At 51.8% G+C, this 22004-nt stretch overlaps 1 protein-coding gene across 1 annotated transcript in view; it reads right to left on the bottom strand.

Moving 5' to 3' along the window:
- Window positions 1-14872: 14872 nt before the first annotated feature.
- Window positions 14873-22004, bottom strand: part of MCOLN2 (mucolipin TRP cation channel 2) — a 44748-nt gene continuing 37616 nt past the window's right edge. The window contains exons 13-14 of the mRNA XM_083157877.1: window positions 16195-16325; window positions 14873-15301 (exon numbers count right to left, since the gene is read on the bottom strand). Coding sequence (XP_083014003.1) covers window positions 15241-15301; window positions 16195-16325 — 192 coding nt within the window. The 3' untranslated portion in view covers window positions 14873-15240. The remainder of the gene's footprint in view (window positions 15302-16194; window positions 16326-22004) is intronic.

Here is a 22004-nt window from a genome sequence, read left to right on the forward strand (position 1 = left end):
ATACAGAGAGAGAGAGAGAGATACGAGAGAGAGATACAGAGAGAGAGATACGAGAGAGAGAGATACGAGAGAGAGATACGATAGAGAGAGATACAGAGAGATAGAGATACGAGAGAGAGATACGAGAGAGAGAGATACGAGAGAGAGAGACATAGAGAGAGAGAGAGAAATAGAGACATAGAGAGAGACATGAGAGAGAGAGACATGAGAGAGAGAGACAGAGAGAGAGAGAGAGAGAGAAATAGAGACAGAGAGAGAGACATGAGAGAGAGAGAGAGAGACATGAGAGAGAGATAGAGATAGAGAGAGAGACGAGAGAGAGAGAGACATAGAGAGAGAGAGAGATACAGAAAGAGAGAGAGATACGAGAGAGAGATACAGAGAGAGAGATACGAGAGAGAGAGATACGAGAGAGAGAGATACGAGAGAGAGATATGAGAGAGAGAGATACAGAGAGAGAGAGATACGAGAGAGAGATACAGAGAGAGATACGAGAGAGAAATAGAGACAGAGAGAGAGATACAGAGAGAGATACAGAGAGAGAGATACAGAGAGAGAGATACGAGAGAGAGAGAGAGATACGAGAGAGAGAGAGATACGAGAGAGAGAGATACGAGAGAGAGACATGAGAGAGACATGAGAGAGAGAGACGAGAGAGAGAGACGAGAGAGATAGACGAGAGAGAGACATAGAGAGAGAGAGAGATATGAGAGAGAGAGATACAGAGAGAGAGAGATACGAGAGAGAGATACAGAGAGAGAGAGATACGAGAGAGAGATACAGAGAGAGAGATACAGAGAGAGAGAGAGATACGAGAGATACGATAGATAGAGATACGAGAGAGAGAGATACAAGAGAGAGAGAGACAGAGAGAGAGAGAGAGAAATAGAGACATAGAGAGAGAGAGAGATACATAGAGAGAGAGAGACATGAGAGAGAGACATGAGAGAGAGAGAGATATAGAGAGAGAGAGACGCATTTATCAAGCAATATTTGCGGCTAAATCCCTGAAACCATACGTTTTCGGGGGTTAACCGCAAATATTATGTATCCCCCTAATGTATCAAATCTCCGATCCCTGCTGCGATCCTCCCTGCAGTGCCGCCGGCCGCATCCCCCATAGGTTTCTATGGGGAATGCGAAGCTGCCCGATGTATCAACATCGGGCAGCCCGGCATCGCACCCCTGAGCTATCTCCATTCTGATATGGCAATAGCCCATTGTAGCCTATGGCTACACATCGCACTGCCCGAGCAGCAGTGCGGTCAGCGGGGTCGCTGGGGGGTCATCGCGTAACCGCACATGCGCAACCCCCCCCCCGGCTTCCGGTTCCGGGCATCGCAGGGGCGGGCTCCTTTCAGAGCCCTGTCCCTGCGCCATCAATTTGATAAATCCTGGCGGTATCACATGATACCCCAATGCGATGCCTGGCGATGTCATCACGCCGGGATCGCTATATAATGATAAATGCGCCCCAGAGAGAGAGAGATATATGAGAGAGAGAGAGAGATATGAGTGAGATAGAAAGATAGATAGATATGAGATCGATAGATAGATAGATAGATAGATAGATAGATAGATAGATAGATAGATAGATAGGTAGGATAGCATGAGACCAGGTTGCACACACTAACAATAATTAAAATGGACTGCTGTAGCTCACATTGGGCCTTATTCTAGCTCACTCTTTCTGACAATCCTTCTTAAGCAGCCCCGATGTGTGCTTTGAGGTGCGCGCTCCCGCGGCACCTCATCGCACATGCTTGCACACTTTTTGTACTTAGTTCTCATCACATCGCATTGCATTGAATGCACACGCAATGCAATGTGATGTGATCCATGCTATTTAAGACCACAACGCACGACCGCATCGGGGAGTGTATGGGCAGCTTTAGATGGACAAAACCATGTGCACTGCAGGTGGGGCAGATGTAACATGTGCAGAGAGAATTAGATTTGGGTGGGGTTTTACTTCAAAGTCAGATCTATATTACAGTGTAAAAATAAAGCAGTCAGTATTTACCCTGCACGGAAACAAAATAATTAACCCAAATCTAATTCTCTCTGCACATGTTACATCTGCCCCCCTGCAGTGCACATGGTTTTGTCCATCTAAGAAGGATTTTGTCAGAAAGAGTGAACTAGAATAGGGCAGGGTTGCCGACTTTTTAATGCTCCTCTCCGGGAGAAGCCCGGAGAGGAGACTTTTCTTACCCGATCGGGGGGGGGGGCTTGACGGTGACGTCATTAACCCCGCCCCCCACGACGGGAAATAGTAGAAATGACTGATATCCATGGAGGGGGCGGGGCTAAAATGATTCAGGGGGTTCCCCAGATACCGGGAGGGTTGCCCACCCTTCCAGGGGACCGGGAGAGGGACCCGATTTTCGGGAGACTCCCGGGAATTCCGGGAGGGTCGGCAACCCTGGAATAGGGCCCATAGTGTTAGGATACAAGCCTGTACCTTTAATAAGCCAGCAACATCTTCATTAAAAATGCAAAACATTTATTGAGACCTGGCATATGCAAAAAATAATGCAAAAAATCTATATAAAACCGGAGAAGGATACAGTAGCTACTGATGGTACATGGTGCGATCAGGCATATCCTCTCCGGACAGATGTTTCTCTGCACCTCCAGGCACCTTAATCATACAAACACAGTGTATATACAGTTGTGCTCATAAGGTTACATACCCCAGCAGCAGAATGTGGGATTTTCTGGCCATTTGTCAGAGAATATGAATGATAACTCACAAACTTTTCTGTCACTCATGAGGTTGGGTGAAGCCAGGGCCGGCGCCACCACTAGGCAGCTCTAGCCATTTGCCTGGAGGTAAGCGTAGGTGCTGGAGCGGGCAGGGGTGTCCGTGCCGTGGGGGTACCTGCGGCACTGTGTATAAAGCTGGCGGCAGCGGCGGGGTCCCTGCAGTGAATAGGAAATAACTAGCACTATGCGGCGGCGCGGGAAACGCTGCTGGGTTTAAAAACACTTGCCTCAAGCTGAGTGGCTGAGATTCAGCCAATCAGCGTGTGGCCAGTGTTTTCAAAATCAGAAGCGCTTCCCGCGCAGCTGCATAGCCCGGCGGATAGCGCTAGTTATTTCTTAATCACTGCAGGGACGCCGCCACCAGCTTTATACCCAGTTCTGCAGGTACCCCCGCGGCCACGGACGGACCCTGCTGCCCCAGACGGCACAGCAGTTACCCACCCCCTCCAGGGCACCCCCACCCCAACTCGCCTGGGGCACTGCTGGGCTGTGTGGCCAGGCGGAGGAGAGGAGTCCGTGTGGAGTGCTGGTGACAGGAGTGCAGCATGTGAGCCAGGCAGCACGGGAGCGAGGCGGGGTGAGTATGAGCAGGGGGAGGGAGCAAGCGTTTTGCCGGGCTGTGTGGCCAGGCGGGGAGAGGAGTCCGTGTGGCGTGCAGGTGACAGGAGTGCAGCATGTGAGCCGGGCAGCGCGGGAGCGAGGCGGAGTGAGTATGAGCAGGGGAGGGAGCGGGTGTCCTGCTGGGCTGTGTGGCCAGGCGGGGGAGAGGAGTCCGTGTGGCGTGCAGGTGACAGGAGTGCAGCATGTGAGCCGGGCAGCGCGGGAGCGAGGCGGAGTGAGTATGAGCAGGGGAGGGAGCGGGTGTCCTGCCGGGCTGTGTGGCCAGGCGGGGGAGAGGAGTCCGTGTGGCGTGCAGGTGACAGGAGTGCAGCATGTGAGCTGGTCAGCGCGGGAGCAAGGCGAGGTGAGTATGAGCAGGGGGAGGGAGCGGGCGTCCTGCCGGGCTGTGTGGCCAGGCAGGGGAGAGGAGTCCCTGTGGCGTGCAGGTGACAGGAGTGCAGCATGTGAGCCGGGCTGTGTGCACAGGCGGGGGAGAGGAGTCCCTGTGGCGTGCAGGTGACAGGAGTGCAGCATGTGAGCCGGGCAGTGCGGGAGCAAGGTGGGGTGAGTATGAGCAGGGGGAGGGAGCAGGCGTCCTGCCGGGCTATGTGGCCAGGCGGGGGAGAGGAGTCCGTGTGGCGTGCAGGGGACAGGAGTGCAGCATGTGACCCGGGCAACGCGGGAGCGAGGTGGGGTGAGTATGAGCAGGGGGAGGGAGCGGGGGCGTCCTGCCGGGCTGTGTGGCCAGGCGGGGGAGAGGAGTCCGTGTGGCGTGCAGGTGACAGGAGTGCAGCATGTGAGCCGGGCAGCTCTGGAGCGAGGTGGGGTGAGTATGAGCAGGGGGAGGGAGCAGGCGTCCTGCCGGGCTGTGTGGCCAGGCGGGGGAGAGGAGTCCGTGTGGCATGCAGGTGACAGGAGTGCCTCATGTGAGCCAGGCAGCTCTGGAGCGAGGTTGGGTGAGTATGAGCAGGGGGAGGGAGCGGGTGTCCTGCCGGGCTGTGTGGCCAGGCGGGGAGAGGAGTCCGTGTGGCGTGCAGGTGACAGGAGTGCAGCATGTGAACCGGGCAGCGCGGGAGTGAGGCGGGGTGAGTATGAGCAGGGGGAGGGAGCGGGCGTCCTGCCGGGCTATGTGACCAGGCGGTGGAGAGGAGTCCGTGTGGCGTGCAGGGGACAGGAGTGCAGCATGTGAGCCGGGCAGCGCGGGAGCGAGGTGGGGTGATTATGAGCAGGGGGAGGGAGCAGGCGTCCTGCCGGGCTGTGTGGCCAGGCGGGGGAGAGGAGTCCGTGTGGCGTGCAGGTGACAGGAGTGCAACATGTGAGCTGGTCAGCGCGGGAGCGAGGCGGGGTGAGTATGAGCAGGGGGAGGGAGCGGGCGTCCTGCCGGGCTGTGTGGCCAGGCGGGGGAGAGGAGTCCGTGTGGCATGCAGGTGACAGGAGTGCCTCATGTGAGCCAGGCAGCTCTGGAGCGAGGTTGGGTGAGTATGAGCAGGGGGAGGGAGCGGGTGTCCTGCCGGGCTGTGTGGCCAGGCGGGGAGAGGAGTCCGTGTGGCGTGCAGGTGACAGGAGTGCAGCATGTGAACCGGGCAGCGCGGGAGTGAGGCGGGGTGAGTATGAGCAGGGGGAGGGAGCGGGCGTCCTGCCGGACTGTGTGACCAGGCGGTGGAGAGGAGTCCGTGTGGCGTGCAGGGGACAGGAGTGCAGCATGTGAGCCGGGCAGCGCGGGAGCGAGGTGGGGTGATTATGAGCAGGGGGAGGGAGCAGGCGTCCTGCCGGGCTGTGTGGCCAGGCGGGGGAGAGGAGTCCGTGTGGCGTGCAGGTGACAGGAGTGCAACATGTGAGCTGGTCAGCGCGGGAGCGAGGCGGGGTGAGTATGAGCAGGGGGAGGGAGCGGGCATCCTGCCGGGCTATGTGGCCAGACGGGGGAGAGGAGTCCGTGTGGCGTGCAGGTGACAGGAGTGCAGCATGTGAGCCGGGCAGCGCGGGAGCGAGGCGGGGTGAGTATGAGCAGGGGGAGGGAGCGGGCGTCCTGCTGGGCTGTGTGGCCAGGTGGGGTAGAGGAGTCCGTGTGTCGTGCAGGTGACAGGAGTGCAGCATGTGAGCCAGGCAGCGCGGGAGCGAGGTGGGGTGAGTATAAGCAGAGGGAGGGAGCGGGGGCGTCCTGCCGGGCTGTGTGGCCAGGCGGGGGAGAGGAGTCCGTGTGGCGTGCAGGTGACAGGAGTGCAGCATGTGAGCCGGGCAGCACGGGAGCGAGGCGGGTGAGTATGAGCAGGGGAGGGAGCGGGTGTCCTGCCGGGCTGTGTGGCCAGGCGGGGAGAGGAGTCCGTGTGGCGTGCAGGTGCATATACACTGGGCGACTTTCAGCTGAAAATCATCTAGTGTCTATGGGGCTTTAGAAGTGGAAAATGAGGGATTCTGTGGAAAATCACGTTCAGGTAGACCAACAAAACCCAAAAGGTTATTGGCTGCTGTGAAAGTTTTCCATCTATGCTTACAAGTGTAGAGCAGATCGTAACAGGATTGGTCAGAAGTGACATTTATCAACTTTTATGAACTAAAGACTTTTTATGAAAATAAACACTCTCAATGATTTTGGGACTTTTTATTGTTGATGACCCTATAAGGTTATATTGAATAAGGATTCACACGATTGGGCGCCATCTTACCATTGTTAGAGATAGAGTATATTTTATCTACATCTACATCTAGATAGATAGATAGATAGATAGATAGATAGATAGATAGATAGATAGATAGATAGATAGATAGAGATTGTGTCAAAAATCAGGCGCTTATATAAAATATGACAAATATAGTGACGTGTAAAAATACAAGAGAGAGCATATAAAAAAAATATATAACCAATATACTCCAACAGTGCAGAAAGGTTGATCTTACCCAGATGGGTATTTGGAGCCCGTGGGGATGTTAACCCCTTCAGTGGCAATCCCGAGAATTTTACAGGCTGTGCCTCAGTGCCCATTCTGGCAAGCCTGGAAAATTCTAGGGATTGCCACTGTTTGGAGCCGGGCAGAGCTGCTGAGTTTACTCACTGATCTCAGGCAGCGTCGCGCTGCCCGACTCCCTCCCCTCTGCAGCGCCTCCTCCCCTCCGGGTTTCTTATTGAAATCCCCGGCGCCGGCTTATGACAAGCCGGCTGCCGGGGACAGGTACACGGTGCAGGGGGCGCAGGTCCGGGCAGTCGCTGATTGACAGTTCAGCTGTGCTGCCTGGACCCAGGGAGGTAGTGGTGGTTTTTTTTTTAAGGGAGCGCTCCCCATAAAAAACTCGCCCAGTGGGGAGCGCTCCCCCCCCCCCCCCGGAAAAAAAACCACCACTGAAGGGGTTAAAGAACCAAAAAAATGCAGTCCGGAATACCATGCACCGGATAGGATCACAGGTAAGTCACTTGCGGTGCTGATGCGTTTCGAGTCAGCTTGAGCTCTTCTTGAAAGGCAAACGCCTGACTAGGTCCTACTTGTGACGAAACGCGTTGGTATGTTCTCCTTTACATGAGAATGACATCCAGTGTCCGGTAAGTATCCAGCGACCTGTGGGCGGGCAAGGAGAGCGGTCCGTGTGGTATCTTGTTGTGAACAGAGCGGTGCTCAGTTCCATTGGCTGCGTAGCGAATACCTGTAATGCTGCGACTACATATCACCATGCAAATAAGCAGTCACCCCCTCTCTAGGATGTAAGGGAGCTGACTGACATTAGGACATTTTGTTTTTGGTGTACATCTTTTTCTGTTGCATAATATATAATATACACAACAATGCTGGATGTGGCGACACTCGGGTAAATAACCGACACAAACACACGCCACAGTTTAAGTCGACGTTTCAATGTGGAGTTCTCAATCAGGGTGATACATAAAATTACTAAAAACACTGACCATTTAAAAAAGGTGTTCTCCGTCACCAAAATGCGTTTACGTAGGAGTTGTCGCAGCGACCACCAGCCACAGGATGCACACCTAGATGATCTCATCGAAACGGCCTGGGATCGTTTGGTCTACAGCAAGTTGGTCAACATGGGTCAAGGTCAATAGGTCGACACAAGCAATAGGTTGACAGTCAAAAGGTTGACATGGGGTTTATCACTTTTTTGAGCCGAATGTCGACACAGTCGACATGGGCACAGTTTCCAATGCACCGCATCCCCTTGCGGGCACACTATTTTATTCTCCCACCACGCCCTAGTGGATGGTAGGGCATGAAATACCACCTGTCGGCACATGTCGGCTCAAAAACCAGCGAAAAACCCCATGTCGATCTCTTGACTGTCGACCTAATGACCTGTCAACCTTGACCCCTGTCGACCTAACGTGTCAACCCAATGCTTGTCGACCAACTTGCTGTAGACCCAATTACCGTATCCCATCCAATCATGCACCTGTCATCAAAATACAAAGAAGAAGCAATAATAACATGGTAATAAATACAGAATTAAATATCATAAGCTGCAGCAATAAACAGGTACACAAATAAAGGCATACCTCCCAACTTTTCACCTGAAGAAATAGGGACACTCGCGCGAAAAGGGGGCGGGGCGTATGCAAATGAGGGCGCGGCTTATGCTAATTAGCCGCGACCTCATTTTCATTGCCTCCCCATGTTGTATGCTGCGCCAGCTCCCCACTCATTACATATGCAGGGTTGGGGACCCCCGTCATTGGATATGCATTGCGCTGGGTCCCCGCCCCTTGCATATCTAATGAGCGGTGCATATTGAATGAGCCGCAGGAGTCCCCGCCCACCATGCTGATAAACTCCCGTCCGACTCCTCCCTGCTGTCTGCCTCCACTGAGCCCCACATCCCGGCGCAGTCCGTACTGAGCAGGTCACCTGACAGCTGGGGTCACCGTGGGCAGAGCAGCACATAACTTCCTGTTCCTGCTAGTGCTGCTGCTTCCAGTGTAGTGGGGAGGCCGGCATCTCATTCGCCGGCTGCCAGGAAAGGGGCGTGGCCTCACGATCATAGGCCACGCCCCCTGAGGTTGGATTTCTCCCACAGCTTTCAAAAGGTAACCTCTTACTCTCAGTAATTTTCTCTCCTCTAAACTGACCCCGTGTGCTGCCACCTCACCCCTGTCTGCCCACTCACACTCACCCCAGAGCCAAATTTCCCATTAGGCACGTGAGGCACCGGCCTAGGGGCAGCACATGTTTGGGGGCGGCACTTGGATGCCTGTGATAGTACTGTCAGCCCAAAATGTACCAATAACTGCAAAATATCCACTGTACTGTACTATATTCCATCTTAAATAGAGTGTAAATGGATAGGACATGCAGATACTGCCCCTATAAACTTTCCTACTTAGTAAACATTATTGTTGTGCCTAGGGGCGCCCTCATCCCTAAATCCGCCCCTGACTCACCCCCGTGTGCTGCCACCTCACCCCTGTCTGCCCACTTACACTCACCCCCGTGTGCTACCACCTCACCCCTGTCTGCCCACTTACACTCACCCCCGTGTGCTGCCACCTCACCCCTGTCTGCCCACTTACACTCACCCCCGTGTGCTGCCACCTCACCCCTGTCTGCCCACTTACACTCACCCCCGTGTGCTGCCACCTCACCCCAGTCTGCCCACTTACATTCACCCCTGTGTGCTGCCACCCCACACTGACTCTCTGCTGCTCCTTTAACCTCATCCCTGCCCCCTCATCCTATGTGCTTACCCCTCATCCTATGTGCTGCCTCTTTACCCTCACAATGTGTCTGCCCCACCACCTCGCTCTGTGTGCCTGCTTCCTTACCCACACCCTGTGTGCCTGCCACCTCACCCTCCACATGGCTGCCCCCTTAGCCTCACACTGAATGCCTGCCCCCTCACCCCTCTGCTGCCAGTTTACTATCATCCTGAGTGCCTTCCCCCTCACTCTGTGTGCTCACCACCTTACCCTCTACCTTTGTGCTACCCCCCTCAGCAGTGCCAGATTAAGGTCTAAATGGGCCTGGAGCTGAACATTATCAAGGGCCTATTATGCGCAATAATAGGGGTTGTGGCGAGCACCTAATAATGTGGGGGGCGTGATCAGTGTCATGCGTGCACACAATATCTTCCCCAGCACTCCGGTGTCCCAAATCTGGGTTACCCCCTTAGGGGTGAGTCCGTTCTATACGGTCGCAGAAAAGTAGGCGGCACACAAGGCTCCAAATTTATTAAGAAAAGTGCTAGTTTAATGCGTGCGTATATATATATATATATATATATATATATATATCAAACTCCGACGCTCACCAGATGCAGGGAGATATATTGCTGGGTGCCCACCAAAAGTGCACCTGCAGGACGCGGATGTCCTAAAATACTTGAGGGGTGCGGCGGCACTGCAGTCATAAAAACAATACTGAAAGCCAAAACTTGGTAGACAACATTTCAGCACCTTTTATGTGGTCACCTAAGTTTACCACACCATATACCCCTTATACAAATCATGCAACACAATAGTATCCACCTTATACTGTACTTGCCTCTTACACATTATGCCACATGGAATGAGCCAAAATTCACACTATGGCACATGGATTGAGTCAAAATTCACAATATGCTTCACTTAAACATTTACACCATAATGCCCATTACATGTTAAGCCACCCACCATAATTTCCATTATGTATTATGCCAAACACCATAATGCCAATTAAAAATTATGCTACATGAGTGCTGGTTACCTACATGTCCATTGCCAAGGGGGAATACATGCTCGTGGTAACTGGGGGACAGCTGCCGCTTGGCAGAAGTGACAGCCAGGGAGAGAGCGGGGGGCTGCCCAGCTGTATTCAGAGCACTGCAGGTCCCGGCTATTTGAAATAATACCCCATTCACACCAGAAAATGCAGGGACACCCGTGATGGCCTCTTTTACACCAGCATAGTCCCAGCATTTTCTGGTGTGAAGGCAGTGGCGTAACTAATAAAAATGCCCCCCCCCCCCCGAGTCACGTTAACCTCCTCCGCATGCCACCGATGCCGCATTCTTGGACTGGATCTGCGCCACGGTCTGGCGCTCCTCTTCTCCTGATGACAATAGAACCTACCAAAATAGCTGCCCTTTATAGCAGACCGTTTTTAAGGATGCTAGAGGAGGCCGCCACCTCTAGCTTCCTGAAAAACAGTCTTATGTATGGGGCAGCCATTTTGGGAGGGTCAATATTCAGTGCAGCAGAAGTGACGAGGAGAGCCAGGACCACACAGCTGCCACAGACCAGTAACAGTGAGTCCTGGCCACAGCAGCATAACCATAGCTCCGCAGACCCCCGGCGCCCACACTTTACCAGCACCGCCCCGCCACAGCGATTGTTCATTACATATTATTGCTTCTTCGTCTGATTTATTATTCTGACGGTCGTCTTTTGTATTTTGGTGACGGGTGCACATTTTGATGCTGATGGAATGTTGCCATATGATACCGCTATCTGGAGATGGCTCGGAGGAAGGCTTTGGAATGTTGCCATAGGATACCGCTATCTGGAGATGGCTCGGAGGAGGGCTCTGTAATGTTGCCATATGATACCGCTATCTGAGGAGGGCTCTGGAATGTTGCCATAGGATACCGCTATCTGGAGATGGCTCGGAGGAGGGCTCCGGAATGTTGCCATAGGATACTGCTATCTGGAGATGGCTCGGAGGGCAGCTCCGGAATGTTGCCATATGTTACCGCTATCTGGAGATGGCTCGGAGGAGGGCTCTGTAATGTTGCCATATGATACCGCTATCTGGAGATGGCTCGGAGGAGGGCTCTGTAATGTTGCCATATGATACCGCTATCTGGAGATGGCTCTGAGGAGGGCTCTGGAATGTTGCCATAGGATACCGCTATCTGGAGATGGCTCGGAGGGCAGCTCCGGAATGTTGCCATATGATACCGCTATCTGGAGATGGCTCGGAGGAGGGCTCTGGAATGTTGCCATATGATACCGCTATCTGGAGATGGCTCGGAGGGCGGCTCTGGAATGTTGCCATATGATACCGCTATCTGGAGATGGCTCTGAGGAGGGCTCTGGAATGTTGCCATAGGATACCGCTATCTGGAGATGGCTCGGAGGGCAGCTCCGGAATGTTGCCATATGATACCGCTATCTGGAGATGGCTCGGAGGAGGGCTCTGGAATGTTGCCATATGATACCACTATCTGGAGATGGCTCGGAGTAGGGCTCTGGAATGTTGCCATATGATACCGCTATCTGGAGATGGCTCTGAGGAGGGCTCTGGAATGTTGCCATATGATACCGCTATCTGGAGATGGCTCTGAGGAGGGCTCTGGAATGTTGCCATAGGATACCGCTATCTGGAGATGGCTCGGAGGGCAGCTCCGGAATGTTGCCATATGATACCGCTATATGGAGATGGCTCGGAGGAGGGCTCTGGAATGTTGCCATATGATACCACTATCTGGAGATGGCTCGGAGGAGGGCTCTGGAATGTTGCCATATGATACCGCTATCTGGAGATGGCTCGGAGGAGGGCTCCGGAATGTTGCCATAGGATACCGCTATCTGGAGATGGCTCGGAGGAGGGCTCTGGAATGTTGCCATAGGATACCGCTATCTGGAGATGGCTCGGAGGAGGGCTCTGGAACATTGCCATAGGATACCGCTATCTGGAGATGGCTCGGAGGAGGGCTCCGGAACGTTGCCATAGGATACCGCTGCCTGGAGACAGCTCGGAGGAAGGCTCTGGAATGTTGCCATAGGATACCGCTATCTGAAGATGGCAGTAACTCTGAGGGCTGCTCCGGAACATTGCCATAGGATACCGCTTCCTGGAGACGGCTCGGAGGAAGGCTCTGGGATATTGCCATAGGATACCGCTATCTGGAGATGGCAGTAACTCGGAGGGCTCTGAAATGTTGCCATAGGATACCGCTATCTGAAGATGGCAGTAACTCTGAGGGCTGCTCCGGAACATTGCCATAGGATACCGCTTCCTGGAGACGGCAGTAACTCGGAGGAGGGCTCTGGAATGTTGCCATAGGATACCGCTATCTGGAGATGGCAGTAAGTCGGAGGAAGGCTCTGGAATGTTGGTAAATTTGACACAACAGCCCCATAGAAATATATAAGGGCTGCATTTGCAGATGAACAGGACCAGGATATGTACTGCGACTCCTACATAGTACATCTGGGGATCCTTCATATATTCAGGTTACCCCCAAAATGTCTTCCAAGAATATACCAAAAATATTTAATGATAAATAGGCTCCTATGCGCCTCTGTTAACCAACCCTATATGTATATATTTATTATGCGGCCAGTTTACAGACCATGTTCTGAATGAGGGCGGACATTTTGTAAACAACGACTTAATGTTTCCTGCAGTAAAGGATAAGAGTAGGTTCCTTGAATTTACACAACATAATGATTTTCCTCACACCAGCAACTAATCTGTAACTAAGGCAGAAGCCGGACAGCAGCACTAAGAGCTTTGTAATCACCACAGCGTTCAGCAGTCGCTTGTCCTAATATACTCCGCACATGTAATATGCCCTCATCTGCCGGTTTATAATGGACTCCTCCGTAACCCCTCCCCACTGGGTATCGATGTTCTGTAATGGAGACAGGCTGAATGTAAGAAAAAATATTAAATATTCATCAGGACTTGGAGAGACGCCACTGGGAGTACTGGTGTATCTGCTGCACATCCTGGGGGTAAGAAGTTGGTTTTGGATATTCGCCTCTTGGTGGGCTTGGGGCGGCCAGATGTCCATAAGACACAGTAAAGACGGGGGGATGGGAACTCTTTTTACCATCGATGGGGGAGAACCAGATGGTTTCTCACCATAGATGATACAAAGCTATTGAATATGTTTATTTATTTTTTTGTCCCTGGTATTGGGATCCGGAGCACAGCACTGCCGACACCTGTGAAACCACACCCCTAGACCCTGATTGGCCTGTAATTAACTGAATATTAATAGTAGGGGTGACCATCGATGGGTGAAACCAGTCTGTCGGGGAGAACCTGGTACAGCAGAGGCCTATATGCTGAGCAAACAGCCCCGTCCTGCAGTGATGAGCCCTATTAGGGGCAGGACAGTCTGTCGGGGAGACTGATACAGCAGAGGCCTACATGCTGAGCAAACAGCCCCGTCCCGCAGTGATGAGCCCCATTAGGGGCAGGACGGTCTGTCGGGGAGAACCTGATACAGCAGAGGCCTACATGCTGAGCAAACAGCCCCGTCCCGCAGTGATGAGCCCCATTAGGGGCAGGACGGTCTGTCGGGGAGAACCTGATACAGCAGAGGCCTACATGCTGAGCAAACAGCCCCGTCCCGCAGTGATGAGTCCCATTAGGGGCAGGACAGTCTGTCGGGGAGACTGATACAGCAGAGGCCTACATGCTGAGCAAACAGCCCCGTCCTGCAGTGATGAGCCCCATTAGGGGCAGGACAGTCTGTCGGGGAGACTGATACAGCAGAGGCCTACATGCTGAGCAAACAGCCCCGTCCTGCAGTGATGAGCCCCATTAGGGGCAGGACGGTCTGTCGGGGAGAACCTGGTACAGCAGAGGCCTACATGCTGAGCAAACAGCCCCGTCCCGCAGTGATGAGTCCCATTAGGGGCAGGACAGTCTGTCGGGGAGACTGATACAGCAGAGGCCTACATGCTGAGCAAACAGCCCCGTCCTGCAGTGATGAGCCCCATTAGGGGCAGGACGGTCTGTCGGGGAGAACCTGGTACAGCAGAGGCCTATATGCTGAGCAAACAGCCCCGTCCTGCAGTGATGAGCCCCATTAGGGGCAGGACGGTCTGTCGGGGAGACTGATACAGCAGAGGCCTACATGCTGAGCAAACAGCCCCGTCCTGCAGTGATGAGTCCCATTAGGGGCAGGACGGTCTGTCGGGGAGAACCTGATACAGCAGAGGCCTACATGCTGAGCAAACAGCCCCGTCCCGCAGTGATGAGTCCCATTAGGGGCAGGACAGTCTGTCAGGGAGACTGATACAGCAGAGGCCTACATGCTGAGCAAACAGCCCCGTCCTGCAGTGATGAGCCCCATTAGGGGCAGGACGGTCTGTCGGGGAGACTGATACAGCAGAGGCCTACATGCTGAGCAAACAGCCCCGTCCCGCAGTGATGAGCCCCATTAGGGGCAGGACGGTCTGTCGGGGAGACTGATACAGCAGAGGCCTACATGCTGAGCAAACAGCCCTGTCCCGCAGTGATGAGCCCTATTAGGGGCAGGACAGTCTGTCGGGGAGAACCTGATACAGCAGAGGCCTATATGCTGAGCAAACAGCCCCGTCCTGCAGTGATGAGCCCTATTAGGGGCAGGAGGTCTGTCAGGGAGAACCTGGTACAGCAGGGGCCTACATGCTGAGCAAACAGCCCCGTCCCGCAGTGATGAGCCCCATTAGGGGCAGGACGGTCTGTCGGGGAGAACCTGGTACAGCAGAGGCCTACATGCTGAGCAAAGAGCCCCGTCCCGCAGTGATGAGCCCCATTAGGGGCAGGACGGTCTGTCGGGGAGAACCTGGTACAGCCATAACCATAAAGCATTTCCTATTTAATTTTTTATTATCTTTTCATCAACACATTTAACAAAATAAATCACTTCCATAAACCATTGAGTGTCCGAGATAAAACCTCTGTCTGTAGGGGTGGGGCCGAATTACCGGAATGTCCGTTCCCAGCCGGGCGCCGTCTTGGCAAAGCTGATAATTGAGTAACTTGTCTCTGGGGACTGCGACCACGCTCCGTCTCAGCCAAGATCCTTATTACATAGCGATGAGCTTATGGCTACAGAATTACGTTCTCCTCCAGTCAGTGACATCACTACAACGCGCTGACACCGATAAGGCACCACGTCGGTCTCCCACCCTGTGTGACGACAGAGAACGAGACCCCAGCAATGGTCGCTGTAGTGTCAGTTACGTGTCAGCGCTGGCCCGGAGTTTATAAGGATCATGTCGTCATCTTCTCGGGTTCTGTAGAAGGAAGAAAAAGTGAGACTTCCTAGCGTTCCTATAAACGTGGCCGAACAATACGTGGGACCATGTGGGCAGACCAAGCCGTACATCGGGGGATATTTACTAACGGGCAGATTGGCAAAGAACGATCATGGGAGACTTGGTACTGACCAATCCTGAGTCATCAACCATGTAGCTGATGCTGTTCCCACAATTTACTACAGTTCCTAAAGAGGTGATGTTGCCCATAGCAACTAGATTCAGTGTCATAACTCAATTAGATCCTAGAAAATGATAAATGAAATCTGACCGCTTTTCATTTTGAGAAGCCTTTGTAAATGTACCTAAGGGTCTAGAACACATCACCCGGCTCTGAGGCGCCGATACCCATAAGCCTCAGCGAGACTAAGCTGGGGTTACTGCCATTGCCCCATAGAGCACAGTTCCAGAAGCTTCCCCAAGGCGCGGACCCCTGACCGGGATCACGTGACACTGCGCTGTTCCAGCAGGTGTCCGGATGGCTCACATACAATGTCTACATAAACCGTCAACAGTTCGACACCATCAAACATAATCTCAGCACATGAAAATGTCAGTTTTTCAAAATATTTTCCATATTTGGAGATTTGTTCTATCATCCAGGTGGCCTCCGATTGGGAATGGTAGTGAAATTGTGTGCCGTGCTCAGCCGTAGTGAGACGCGCCACCTTGTCGGGAGCATGGCGCACAAATACTCTGCACTCATTTTGGGTCCAGGTGTCAACATAAACACCAAAATAAAACAGGTGAAAAACTCACGTCAACCTTTTCATGCGTCAACCTGTTGGCGGTCTACCTAGATGCTGTCCGTGAGCGGATCCCCACCGGAACACTGATTAGATATTCATATAACAGGTACGCTATAAACCCACCTTTGGCAGCAGCAGATCAGGCCGACCATGTTCACGCCCCGTTGTTCACCATTGTGGGCGCCAAACAGCTCGTCGCCACCGTGTAAAAACTTGTGCAGATCCGTTGCCGGGAAACCATTTTGTTGGTAATTCTTAAAAAAAAAAAAAAAAAAAAAAAAAAAAAAAAAATTATATATATATATATATATCTATATCACATCACATGTGTAGTCACAGTACATGGCAGCACTGTGGAGGCACAGAGTGATGGGATGAGTCTAATATACCATAACCCATCACATCACACGTGTAGTCAGCAGACAGCACATACATGGCAGCATTGTGGAGGCACAGAGTGATGGGATGAGTCTAATATACCATAACCCATCACATCACACGTGTAGTCAGCAGACAGCACATACATGGCAGCATTGTGGAGGCACAGAGTGATGGGATGAGTCTAATATACCATAACCCATCACATCACACGTGTAGTCAGCAGACAGCACATACATGGCAGCATTGTGGAGGCAGAGTGATGGGATGAGTCTAATATACCATAACCCATCACATCACACGTGTAGTCAGCAGACAGCACATACATGGCAGCATTGTGGAGGCAGAGTGATGGGATGAGTCTAATATACCATAACCCATCACATCACACGTGTAGTCAGCAGACAGCACATACATGGCAGCATTGTGGAGGCACAGAGTGATGGGAGGAGTCTAATATACCATAACCCATCACATCACACGTGTAGTCAGCATACAACACATACATGGCAGCATTGTGGAGGCACAGAGTGATGGGAGGAGTCTACTATACCATAACCCATCACATCACACGTGTAGTCAGCAGACAGCACATACATGGCAGCATTGTGGAGGCACAGAGTGATGGGAGGAGTCTAATATACCATAACCCATCACATCACATGTGTAGTCAGCATACAGCACATACATGGCAGCATTGTGGAGGCCCAGTGTGATGGGAGGAGTCTGATATACCATAACCCATCACATCACACGTGTAGTCAGCAGACAGCACATACATGGCAGCAGTGTGGAGGCATAGAGTGATGGGAGGAGTCTGATATACCATAACCCATCACATCACACGTGTAGTCAGCAGACAGCACATACATGGCAGCATTGTGGGGGCACAGAGTGATGGGAGGAGTCTAATATACCATAACCCATCACATCACATGTGTAGTCAGCAGACAGCACATACCTGGCAGCATTGTGGAGGCACAGAGTGATGGGAGGAGTCTGATATACCATAACCCATCACATCACACGTGTAGTCAGCAGACAGCACATACATGGCAGCATTGTGGAGGCATAGAGTGATGGGAGGAGTCTGATATACCATAACCCATCACATCACACGTGTAGTCAGCAGACAGCACATACATGGCAGCAGTGTGGAGGCATAGAGTGATGGGAGGAGTCTGATATACCATAACCCATCACATCACACGTGTAGTCAGCAGACAGCACATACATGGCAGCATTGTGGAGGCACAGAGTGATGGGATGAGTCTAATATACCATAACCCATCACATCACACGTGTAGTCAGCAGACAGCACATACATGGCAGCATTGTGGAGGCACAGAGTGATGGGATGAGTCTAATATACCATAACCCATCACATCACACGTGTAGTCAGCAGACAGCACATACATGGCAGCATTGTGGAGGCACAGAGTGATGGGATGAGTCTAATATACCATAACCCATCACATCACACGTGTAGTCAGCAGACAGCACATACATGGCAGCATTGTGGAGGCAGAGTGATGGGATGAGTCTAATATACCATAACCCATCACATCACACGTGTAGTCAGCAGACAGCACATACATGGCAGCATTGTGGAGGCAGAGTGATGGGATGAGTCTGATATACCATAACCCATCACATCACACGTGTAGTCAGCAGACAGCACATACATGGCAGCAGTGTGGAGGCATAGAGTGATGGGAGGAGTCTGATATACCATAACCCATCACATCACACGTGTAGTCAGCAGACAGCACATACATGGCAGGATTGTGGAGGCACAGAGTGATGGGAGGAGTCTAATATACCATAACCCATCACATCACACGTGTAGTCAGCATACAACACATACATGGCAGCATTGTGGAGGCACAGAGTGATGGGAGGAGTCTACTATACCATAACCCATCACATCACACGTGTAGTCAGCAGACAGCACATACATGGCAGCATTGTGGAGGCATAGAGTGATGGGAGGAGTCTAATATACCATAACCCATCACATCACATGTGTAGTCAGCAGACAGCACATACATGGCAGCATTGTGGAGGCACAGAGTGATGGGAGGAGTCTAATATACCATAACCCATCACATCACATGTGTAGTCAGCATACAGCACATACATGGCAGCATTGTGGAGGCACAGTGTGATGGGAGGAGTCTGATATACCATAACCCATCACATCACACGTGTAGTCAGCAGACAGCACATACATGGCAGCAGTGTGGAGGCATAGAGTGATGGGAGGAGTCTGATATACCATAACCCATCACATCACACGTGTAGTCAGCAGACAACACATACATGGCAGCATTGTGGAGGCACAGAGTGATGGGAGGAGTCTACTATACCATAACCCATCACATCACACGTGTAGTCAGCAGACAGCACATACATGGCAGCATTGTGGGGGCACAGAATGATGGGAGGAGTCTGATATACCATAACCCATCACATCACACGTGTAGTCAGCAGACAGCACATACATGGCAGCATTGTGGAGGCACAGAGTGATGGGATGAGTCTAATATACCATAACCCATCACATCACACGTGTAGTCAGCAGACAGCACATACATGGCAGCATTGTGGAGGCAGAGTGATGGGATGAGTCTAATATACCATAACCCATCACATCACACGTGTAGTCAGCAGACAGCACATACATGGCAGCATTGTGGAGGCAGAGTGATGGGATGAGTCTAATATACCATAACCCATCACATCACACGTGTAGTCAGCAGACAGCACATACATGGCAGCATTGTGGAGGCACAGAGTGATGGGAGGAGTCTAATATACCATAACCCATCACATCACACGTGTAGTCAGCATACAACACATACATGGCAGCATTGTGGAGGCACAGAGTGATGGGAGGAGTCTACTATACCATAACCCATCACATCACACGTGTAGTCAGCAGACAGCACATACATGGCAGCATTGTGGAGGCACAGAGTGATGGGAGGAGTCTAATATACCATAACCCATCACATCACACGTGTAGTCAGCATACAGCACATACATGGCAGCATTGTGGAGGCCCAGTGTGATGGGAGGAGTCTGATATACCATAACCCATCACATCACACGTGTAGTCAGCAGACAGCACATACATGGCAGCAGTGTGGAGGCATAGAGTGATGGGAGGAGTCTGATATACCATAACCCATCACATCACACGTGTAGTCAGCAGACAGCACATACATGGCAGCATTGTGGGGGCACAGAGTGATGGGAGGAGTCTAATATACCATAACCCATCACATCACACGTGTAGTCAGCAGACAGCACATACCTGGCAGCATTGTGGAGGCACAGAGTGATGGGAGGAGTCTGATATACCATAACCCATCACATCACACGTGTAGTCAGCAGACAGCACATACATGGCAGCATTGTGGAGGCATAGAGTGATGGGAGGAGTCTGATATACCATAACCCATCACATCACACGTGTAGTCAGCAGACAGCACATACATGGCAGCAGTGTGGAGGCATAGAGTGATGGGAGGAGTCTGATATACCATAACCCATCACATCACACGTGTAGTCAGCAGACAGCACATACATGGCAGCATTGTGGAGGCACAGAGTGATGGGATGAGTCTAATATACCATAACCCATCACATCACACGTGTAGTCAGCAGACAGCACATACATGGCAGCATTGTGGAGGCACAGAGTGATGGGATGAGTCTAATATACCATAACCCATCACATCACACGTGTAGTCAGCAGACAGCACATACATGGCAGCATTGTGGAGGCACAGAGTGATGGGATGAGTCTAATATACCATAACCCATCACATCACACGTGTAGTCAGCAGACAGCACATACATGGCAGCATTGTGGAGGCAGAGTGATGGGATGAGTCTAATATACCATAACCCATCACATCACACGTGTAGTCAGCAGACAGCACATACATGGCAGCATTGTGGAGGCAGAGTGATGGGATGAGTCTAATATACCATAACCCATCACATCACACGTGTAGTCAGCAGACAGCACATACATGGCAGCAGTGTGGAGGCATAGAGTGATGGGAGGAGTCTGATATACCATAACCCATCACATCACACGTGTAGTCAGCAGACAGCACATACATGGCAGGATTGTGGAGGCACAGAGTGATGGGAGGAGTCTAATATACCATAACCCATCACATCACACGTGTAGTCAGCATACAACACATACATGGCAGCATTGTGGAGGCACAGAGTGATGGGAGGAGTCTACTATACCATAACCCATCACATCACACGTGTAGTCAGCAGACAGCACATACATGGCAGCATTGTGGAGGCATAGAGTGATGGGAGGAGTCTAATATACCATAACCCATCACATCACATGTGTAGTCAGCAGACAGCACATACATGGCAGCATTGTGGAGGCACAGAGTGATGGGAGGAGTCTAATATACCATAACCCATCACATCACATGTGTAGTCAGCATACAGCACATACATGGCAGCATTGTGGAGGCACAGTGTGATGGGAGGAGTCTGATATACCATAACCCATCACATCACACGTGTAGTCAGCAGACAGCACATACATGGCAGCAGTGTGGAGGCATAGAGTGATGGGAGGAGTCTGATATACCATAACCCATCACATCACACGTGTAGTCAGCAGACAACACATACATGGCAGCATTGTGGAGGCACAGAGTGATGGGAGGAGTCTACTATACCATAACCCATCACATCACACGTGTAGTCAGCAGACAGCACATACATGGCAGCATTGTGGAGGCATAGAGTGATGGGAGGAGTCTAATATACCATAACCCATCACATCACATGTGTAGTCAAGCAGACAGCACATACATGACAGCATTGTGGAGGCACAGAGTGATGGGAGAAGTCTAATATACCATAACCCATCACATCACATGTGTAGTCAGCATACAGCACATACATGGCAGCATTGTGGAGGCACAGTGTGATGGGAGGAGTCTGATATACCATAACCCATCACATCACACGTGTAGTCAGCAGACAGCACATACATGGCAGCAGTGTGGAGGCATAGAGTGATGGGAGGAGTCTGATATACCATAACCCATCACATCACACGTGTAGTCAGCAGACAGCACATACATGGCAGCATTGTGGGGGCACAGAGTGATGGGAGGAGTCTAATATACCATAACCCATCACATCACACGTGTAGTCAGCAGACAGCACATACATGGCAGCATTGTGGGGGCACAGAGTGATGGGAGGAGTCTAATATACCATAACCCATCACATCACATGTGTAGTCAGCAGACAGCACATACATGGCAGCATTGTGGAGGCACAGAGTGATGGGAGGAGTCTGATATACCATAACCCATCACATCACACGTGTAGTCAGCAGACAGCACATACATGGCAGCATTGTGGAGGCATAGAGTGATGGGAGGAGTCTGATATACCATAACCCATCACATCACACGTGTAGTCAGCAGACAGCACATACATGGCAGCATTGTGGGGGCACAGAGTGATGGGAGGAGTCTGATATCCCATAACCC

This window comes from Crinia signifera, chromosome 8, assembly GCF_055691185.1.
Source record: "Crinia signifera chromosome 8, ASM5569118v1, whole genome shotgun sequence".
NCBI classification, from domain to species: domain Eukaryota; kingdom Metazoa; phylum Chordata; class Amphibia; order Anura; family Myobatrachidae; genus Crinia; species Crinia signifera.